The sequence below is a fragment of the Cryptomeria japonica genome, chromosome 10 (genome assembly GCF_030272615.1).
Source record: "Cryptomeria japonica chromosome 10, Sugi_1.0, whole genome shotgun sequence".
Lineage (NCBI taxonomy): Eukaryota > Viridiplantae > Streptophyta > Pinopsida > Cupressales > Cupressaceae > Cryptomeria > Cryptomeria japonica.
The window spans coordinates 756,003,204-756,012,909 of NC_081414.1; the positions used below are offsets into that span (position 1 = coordinate 756,003,204).

Sequence of the window (9,706 nt, forward strand, 5' to 3'; positions counted from 1 at the left end):
ATTCACCAAGATGAAAAGAACTGAATGCAGATTCAACTTTATTTACTGAAGACCCATTGTTATCAAAATTACTTAACTCAAATGCATGTAGCTTACTGATAGTAGCATCCAAAGAGATTGGCATGTTTGGTACAAACCTTAATTGATTGATCGCAGAGACTTGAATGGCATAAGTAGGTAGAAGTGTTCTAAGCAACTTACTTGTTACATCCTTTTCTTCAATAGTTCCTCCTGCTCCTTTGATTTGATTGATAGTTTCCTTTAGCCTTGTACTGTATTGGGTTATGTTCTCACCTTAATTCATTCTCATGGATTCAAGTTGACCTCTTAGACTGTCTAATTTTTCTCTTTGAACATGTTCATCACCACCATACACATATATAAGCTTGTTCCACATTGCTTTGGCATCAATGCAGCCTTCTAGATCATTAAACTCTGAGCCAGTTAATGCTGATGTTATTTCAATCATTGCTTGAATATATTCTTGCTTTGCCTTTATCTCTTCATTGTCATCGGGTAGGTGCTAGGTGCAATGTAATCATTCTCCAGATAATATGTTGCATATTCTCCAATTCCCAATAAGTGCAGCTTCATCCTTTTATGCCATGTGGAGAAACTAGACTTGTTCAGCTTTGGTGCATCCCTTTTATACATCATCATATCTTACCTCAAGTACCTTTAAACTTTTCTTCCAGAGTCTAAAGCTTTGATACCAATTGTTAGTAAGATGAGAGGGGGGGTGAATCATATAAACTCATAATTCAATTTAAACTTCAGATTCAACCTCAGTAGCCTTTACTAATATGCAACTATGATTGTAAATCATTCAAACTCATAAACAGGTACACTTAAAACATCATAACACATTTAACACTAGATTTAACGTGGAAACCCAAATAGGAAAAAACCACTGTGGGATTTCAAACCCACTAAGAAATATACCCTTCTAGAGTATGCTCGATTAAAAGCCAATCCTGTTACAGATTACATAAACACATTGCTAGATGTGACCTGGTTAAGGGATTTCTCTCAGACTTGTTAGAATATCGCACTTTGTTAGAAGTGACCTTGTCAAAGGATTTCAAACACTCATTCAGAATGTTACCTTGCTAGAGGATTTACAAATAAGACTGTTAGGTCCACTCAGTTAAGAGATTTCCTATCACTTACAAAATAAATAACAGTATAAAATATATCTGCAACTTCACATCTGAAATGCTAAAGTAGACTCTGTGCTCAAAATAATCTTGTCATAAGACTTATCTTGCTCCTTGTTGGGCTTCTCAATCTGTTCTTTAATCAGATATTCAATCTTCTGTGCTCGGCGATCACTACTGTAGTATCACTATTTTTCTATTTTCCCGCATACATTATTCATCAACAATTTCTTATTTATAAACAATTCCTAATTGCTTAATCTCCTTGATCATATTTCCCATGATCAATCTTAGCCATCAGATCTTCAACCTTGACTAGGTTCATTGTATCCTTCGATCTGAAAATGTTTTATCTCGCCTTGGAACTTATATTCCTTCCTTGGAACTTGTGCTAGGTTATGACCGTTCAATCTACGCTATAGATCTAACTCCTGTATTTTCATTGTCGTAGATCCTCAACAAACTTCTTGTACAACATACCAATTATCTATACATCTCCAGCTCATTGGCATCCTTCATTTAATAATGCTTTTATCTACCAATGCATTTTGTTATTACTCGGTTGTTACTCAGTAAATACTGAACCTTTGCTCGGTAGACATTCTGCCTTCTTTAACCGATATCGATAACCTTAGTGTTTACCGGCTAGCTTCATGCTCGGTAACATAAAACAATATCAAACCTTTACTCATTCTATAGCTTGAAATCTTTTCTCCTTCTTAGAATACTCATATATAGGATATTAGAATAATCAAAACAACAAAATGTCATCATTGTCTAACTCGGTAATAGTTTGCCATTGAATAACTTATTACTCCCCTTCATTTTTATTATTTCTATGTCACTTACCTGTTGAAATGTGGTGACTAATCAGCAAAGTACTGTACACTCACCACGTGTCCTTGCCGGGGTTCGGGGGCGGTAGCCCCTGAGAAAAAAATTTTTTGCCATTTTTTTGTTGATGAAAACCGACATTGTAATAAAACCCTAAAAAGGCCGACTTTGTTTGTTGCCCTAAAAATGCATGTTATAAGCGGCTGGGATGCTTAAGGCATTGAAAGTTGATGTACTATTTTTGTTGGATAATAAGAAAGATTGGATGGCTGTGTATGGTGGACGTAACCCATTCTGGGTGAACCATGTTAAATCTCTGTGTTATATGTGTCCTATTTTATTCCTTTATCTTTTGTATTTGAATCTGCATATAACTATTAGTTCATATTTGCTTCGGATCTGCTTGAAACCCTAACAATTGGTATCAGAGCAAGGTTTTTTGTAAATTGGCAGGACTTTTAGTTTTGAGTGGGAGCAATGGAGGATTCCAAATTGAAGGTTGAAAAGTTTAACTGCCAGAATTATTAGTTATGGAAAATGCAGATGGAGGATTACCTATATCAAAAGGCTTTGTGGTGGCCATTAGAAGGAAAGGCAAAGAAAGCGACCACAATGTCAAATGAAGAATGAGACATTTTAGATAGAAAGGCACTGAGATCCATTCGATTGTGCCTTGCACCGTCTATAGCTTTCAATATAACAGAAGCAAAAACGGCTGTAGATTTGATGGCGACATTGGCTAAGCTGTATGAGAAACCCTCGACTTCGAATAAGGTATTTCTTATGAAGCGTTTGTTTAATTTGAAAATGAGTGAGGGAGGATCTATAGCGGAGCATTAAAATGAATTTAATACAATTACCAGTCAATTGTCTTTGGTAAAAATTACCTTTGCAGAAGAGGTTAGAGCTCTCTTGATTTTATGTTCTTTGCTAGAAAGCTAGAATAGCTTGGTTATGGTTGTAAGTAACTCTGTCTCTGGTAAAAATACTTTGGTATTTGATGATATTGTTGGTGTTATCCTAAGCAAGGAAATGCGAATGAAAAGCACAGGTGAGACTCCAACATCATCGGGTAGTGTTTTGAATGTGGAGAATAGAGGAAAAGGCCCTTGGAATGAGAAGTCATGAGGGAAGTCAAAGAAAGGACACTCTCAATCTAGAGGAAAGAAAGATTGTTGGTACTACGGAAAGCCTAGTCATCTAAAGAAAGACTGTTGGTCTCGAAAAAACAAAGAAGGAGACAAAAATGAAAATGACAGTAAGGAAGCTAATATTGCAAGTAATACTTTACAAGATGCTTTAATCTTATGTTTGGATAATGTTAATGATTCCTGGGTAATAGATTCTGGGGCTTCATTTCATGCTACACCCCATAGAAAATATTTTCTAGATTATGTTCAAGGTGATTTTGGACAGGTATATTTGGGTGATGATGAGCCCTGTCAGATTGTTGGAAAAGGAAAGATAAAGATCAAGTTGCAAAATGGTAATGATCGGTTTCTGCAGGAGGTAAGACATGTTCCTAACTTAAGAATAAATTTAATTTCTGCAGGGCAACTAGGTAGTGAAGGTTGCATAGTTACCCTCTTAGATAGTATCTGGAAGGTCAGTAAAGGATCATTAGTAGTAGCTAAAAGTGCAAAGGTAGACACATTATATTTGTGTACTGGTAACACTTACTCTACCTTAGCTACTACAGATAAAGTTACTATAGGGACAACAACAATAGATGTTGCAAGAACAGATTCAATAATGTGGCACCATAGGCTTGGGCACATGAGTGAGAAAGAGATGAAAATCCTTCACTCCAAAAATCTATTGCCAGGACTAAAGAAGATTGATTTAGAGTTCTGTGAAAACTATGTTTATGGCAAACAGAAAAGAGTCAGATTTCTCAAGGCTGGGAAAGAGAAGAAGAGTGAGAAGTTAGAGCTTGTGCATTCAGATGTATGGGGACCGGCTCAGGTATCATCTCTTGGTGGCTCTTGTTATTATGTTATTTTTATTGATGACTCAACCAGAAAAATATGGGTATATTTCCTAAAGCAAAAATTAGATGTTTTTGAAACTTTTAAGAAATGGAAAGCTTTGGTTGAGAATGAGACAGGAAAAAGGTTGAAGTGTCTTAGATCGGATAATGGAGGTGAGTATTGCAGCAAAGCATTTGAAGATTACTGCTCCTTAAATGGGATTAGAAAGTAGAAGATAGTTCCAGGAACTCCATAGGAAAATGGTGTGTCAGAGATAATGAATAGGACTATCATGGAACGTGCGAGGAGCATGAGATTGCATGCTGGATTGCCCTTACATTTTTGGGCAGATGTTGTACATACTGCTGTCTATTTGATAAATAGAGGACCTTCAACCCCTTTGGATAGTGGTATTCTAGAGGAGGCATGGACTGGTAAAAAGGTAAATTATTCTTTTCTAAAACCCTTTGGTTGTGAAGCTTTTGTCCATGTTGATAAAGAAAACAGAACCAAGCTTGATGCTAAATCTCAGAAATATACCTTCATTGGATATGGGATAGATGAATATGGCTATTGGTAATGGGATTTTGAAAATAAGAAAATAACTAGAAGTAGAGATGTTATATTCAATGAGAAGGTTATGTATAAAGAACAGATGCAGGAAAAGAAGCATGAACAGGACAAGCAAGAATATGTGGTGTTGGATGAGATTCCTAAAAATGAAATGCCACAGGTACCTGATGCTCAGCAACAATAGAATGTTCCACAAACTCCTACAAGTGTTAGACGTTCTAGGAGGTTAAGTAGACCTCCTAAAAGATTTTCTCCTTCTTTGTATTCTATATTTTTAACTGATTCTGGTGAACCAGAAGAATATGAAGAAGCAATGCAGGTGGATGCCAAATAACAGTGGGAGATAGGCATGAAAGAGGAGATGGACTCCTTGATGAAAAATAAGACTTGGGACTTAGTCCCTTTACCTGTAGAAAAAAGAGCCTTGCTTAACAAATGGGTTTATTGGCTGAAGGAGGAGGAAGGAGGTCAGAAAAGATATAAGGCTAGACTTGTGGTAAAAGGTTTTGCACAGAAAAAGGGTATAGATTATGATGAAATATTTTCTCCAGTTGTAAAAATGACTTCAATTAGAACTGTACTTAGTCTTGTGGATGTAGATGATTTACATCTTGAACAATTAGATGTCAAAACATCTTTTCTCCATGGATATTTGGAGGAGAAAATTTACATGTTGCAACCACAGGGATATGAGGTCAAAGGTAAGGAGAACTTGGTGTGCAGGTTGAAGAAAAGTCTGTATGGCCTAAAGCAAGCACCCTGACAATGGTATTTAAAATTTGATAGTTTCATGGCTGAACACGGGTATCATAGATGTCATTCTGATCATTGTGTATATTTTAAGAGATTTGATAATGGCAGTTATATTATCCTGTTGCTTTATGTTGATGACATGCTTGTCACTGGGTCTAACATGCAACATATAAATGATCTTAAATAGAAATTAGCCAAGTCATTTGCTATGAAGGATTTGGGTGCAGCTAAGAAAATTCTGGGTATGAGGATTACACGGGATAGGAAAAATAGAACCTTGAATTTGTCCCAAAGTGAGTATATAAAGAAGGTGTTGAAAAGATTTAACATGCAGGATGCAAAAGTAGTTAGTACACCTTTGGCTAGTCATTTCAAATTGACTAAAGAGATGTACCCAAAGGCACAGGAAGAGGTTAATAAAATGTCTAGCATCCCGTATTCATCAGCTATTGGTAGTCCAATGTATGCAATGGTATGTATAACGCCAAATATTACACATGCAGTGGGAGTTGTGAGCAGGTTTATGAGTAATCCGAGTATGGAGCATTGGAATGCTATGAAATGGATTCTTCGATATTTGAAAGGAACTACTACGAAGGCATTATGTTTCAAAGGATCTAATGCTACTCTGAGTGGATTTGTTGACTCTGATTTGGCAAGTGATATTGATTCACGGAGGAGTACTATAGGGTATGTTTTTACTATAAAGGGAACTGCAGTCAGTTGGATTTCTAGGCTACAAAAGGTTGTTGCACTTTCAACCACTGAAGCTGAGTATGTTGCTACTATAGAAGCCAGCAAGGAGATGATGTGGTTACAATGTTTTCTAGAGGAATTGGGTCAGACACAGGAGGATCACCCATTGTATACTGATAGCTAGAGTGCCATTCTTCTTGCGAAGAACTCTGCTTTTCATTCAAGGACAAAGCACATTCAGCTCAGGTACCACTTCATCCGGACTGTTTTGGAGGAGGGTCAGTTCTGGCTTGAGAAGATTCACACAAGTGAGAATCCTGCCGATATGTTCACGAAGGCAGTTCCATAGGAGAAGCTGATTTTTTCATTAGTTTTTGTTGGTCTTCTTGATTGATAATTGTGGAATGTATACCAGTCGAGCCCTAGTGTTTTATCCAGCGGATGTTGCATGTACAGTGATGTCATGTAGTTTCAGTCTCCAAGTGGGAGATTGTTCGGTGTGGAGCCTGATCAGTCTCCAAGTGGGAGATTGTTGAAATGTGGTGACTGATCAGCAAAGTACTGTACACTCAGCACGTATCCTTGCTGGGGTTTGGGGCTAGGCCGGGCCCCGAGCGGGGGTTTGGGGGCAGCTATGTATGGTGGACATAACCCATTCTGGGTAAACCATGCTAAATCTCTGTGTTATCTGTGTCCTATTTTATTCCTTTATCTTTTGTATTTGAATCTGCATATAACTGTTAGTTCATATTTGCTTCGGATCTGCTTGAAACTCTAACATTACCGACATCTTTATACTTATCAAAACGTACTCATTAAGATATGGCAACATCATACTGAATTAGAAAATCAATTGCTTGACATCAATGACAAAATAATATTATTAAGATAGTGATCATCCTTTCTCACTTATATCCACAATCTTCAACAACCTTCTTAATATCCTTATACCAACAAACTCACTGGAATGTCAACACTTTCCCTTTGTGAAATGCTAACACCACCTCTTGTGGAATATTATATTATTTATCCTACCTACCCCTAATTTTTCTTACCTAGCCTTGTTTCTCATTGAGCCACATGTCATGATTGTGTGCTCACATATCCATTTGGCCTTGCCTATATATGCAAGCCTATATTCATTGTATTGGTTAATCCAGTTGATCATTTGTATATTGATGAGAATATAGTTTATTCTTGTCATGCTATTGTCTCTCTTTTGTGATTTTCATTATGCCCTTAATCTTGGCAAAACCTCACATCGACAATGACAACATACAACATAGTCATCATACAACAATCTAATCTCTTTACAAATCAAACATGTACTGGTTGCATTAAGCAAACAAACAATTACCAGTTCAAATCAAATGCCAACAAGGTGCTCCTTTGAGTAGGTGCTCATAAATCAAGGGTTGGTGCTCCTTGGGTTGGTGCCCTAAAGTTTTAGTAGTTAGTTCTCCTTGGGTTGGTTCCCTAAACATTGTAATTTGTTATTCATTATAAGGATGGATTGGAATGGTAGACTCCAGTAGCTATTCTCACCAAGATTTTTCCCACATTGGGTTTTCCTCGTACATCTTATGTTATGTGATGTGCTCTTATCTGTGTGTGTTCTCAATTAATTCACAATTGCAGTTTTAGCACACATAGTTAAATGTTTTTAAAATACATTGATTCATCCCTCTCTCAGTGGTCATTTGTGTCCTTCAATTGGTATCAGAGCCATAGGTTCCCTTACAGTAAAAATTTTATCTATCTTGAGTAGATCTTGTTGTGTTAACCAAATGGCTAGAAATGAATCCACCTCTAAAGAACCTATCTTTGATGCCACTAACTATGCCTTCTGTAGTAGAAGAATGGAAACCTACCTATCTTCCCTTGGGTTTTATGTCTAGATGTCAATAAAAAATGGTTGCACTATTCCTCAAGCTCCTCCTACTGACCTTGATGCTCAAAGGGAATATGAGAATAATGTTAAAGCTATGAATGCAATCTTAAGTGGTCTGTTAGATACAAAGTTTGTCAATGTAATGAATTGAACATCAGTAAAAGAAACTTGGGACAAGCTACAGAGTGTATATGAAGGAGATACCAAAGTGAAGGAAGCCAAACTAAAAAATCTAAGAACTCAGTTTGAAAACCTGAAAATGAAAGATGAAGAGATGATAGTTGATTATTTGCAAAGAATGGATGAGACTATAAGTGCTATAAGAAGACTCAGAGAAGAATTCAGGATGAAGTTACTGTCAAAAAGGTTCTAAGATCACTAACCTCAAAGTATGATACAAAAGTCTTAAATTTTGAAGAAGCTAAAGACTTAAAGACTTTCTCTATGGATGAATTGTTTGGTTCTTTGTCTACCTATGATATGAGAACAATAAGTGTTGAACCTTCAAAGAGAGATGTTGCCTTCAACACCACATAGAAAGGAAAAGAACAAGCCACAAATGAGGATGAAAATTATTCTGATGCTGCTATAGAAATTTTTTTTAGGAAACTCAAAAGAGGCTCAGGAAAGTACAAAGGGAAGTTGCCTTTCAAATGTTTCAATTGTGGCAATATTGGACATTTTGCATCTAAATGCCCTTATGGAGAAAATAATGAAGATGGAAAGAAAACCATGAAGTCTTTTGGCAAGGAAAAGATGAAGAATTATTACAAGACAAGGAGAAGAAGTTATAAGAATAAGAACAATCTTTACACTTTTGAAAATGATGCCTCTGATGAAAAAAGTGTTTCTGAAGATTTCTGCAGTGAAGGTGAAAGAGAAATTAATCTCTTTATGGCACAAGGAGAATTATTTGATGAACACATTGTTGATGATGAAGAAGAGGAAATAGAAGCTAAAGTATACCTTGAAATTGAACTTATAAGTGCATTAGAGGAACTTAGAAAAGTAAGAAGATAATATAAAAAGCACAACTATGATGCTATTGAATAACACGAGTTGTTAAACAAATCTCTTGAGGAATCAAAGAAAACAATTTTTGATTTGAAGATTCAGTTGGAAGAAGGAAAGAGTATGCATGAAGTGACAAAGTCAGATTTAGAAAGAAAGGATAAAGAGTATTAATAGTTAGAGAAAGAGATCATGAGTCTTAGAAAAGAACTTGAAAAGAAGAAATATGAACTAAACATGAGGATTAAGTATGATGGCAACACTGAAGCATTAGAGAAAATGTTAAGTAAGAAAAAGCACAACAAGGACATCAATGGAGTTAGATTTGAAAATGGAGAATGTTCTGATAGTAAAGATTCATCAAAAAAGGAGATACTCTTCACCTCTTCAGGTGAAAGTGAAGTCAAATAGACCTTCACAATCAGCAAGCCCAATCAGAAGATGGCATATGCTACAACTACAAAGAATCTATCAAGGAACCAACATGTTGATCCTAAAAGAAAAGCCAATGATGATAATGGAAACTTCACAAAGGTCAAAGATGCATGAAGGGTGAGCTCAAGAAGACTAAACTATGTTGTTCCAAGGAGACAAATGAGAAACATATTCAATAATGATTGGTATGTACCTCAATTCTATGGCTACTCTTATAAATGCAATACTTATGGTCATAGAATGTTGGCATTTTGTATGAACATTTCATTAATGATATGTTGTCATTGATGTCAATTGAACTGGTAAATAGTATTCATGATATTGATGATGTTATTGTTGTTATTGCTTTTGTCTTGTAATTGGTGTGATGAACTTTGTGGAAGATA

At 36.1% G+C, this 9,706-nt stretch overlaps 1 protein-coding gene across 1 annotated transcript; it reads left to right on the forward strand.

Annotated features, from left to right (window-relative positions):
- Positions 1–8,133: 8,133 nt before the first annotated feature.
- LOC131859189 (uncharacterized) lies at positions 8,134–8,894 on the forward strand. Its single transcript, XM_059212756.1, has 2 exons — positions 8,134–8,240; positions 8,480–8,894. The coding sequence occupies exons 1-2, from the start codon at positions 8,134–8,136 to the stop codon at positions 8,892–8,894; spliced, it is 522 nt and encodes a 173-aa protein (XP_059068739.1).
- The last annotated feature ends 812 nt before the right edge of the window (positions 8,895–9,706 follow it).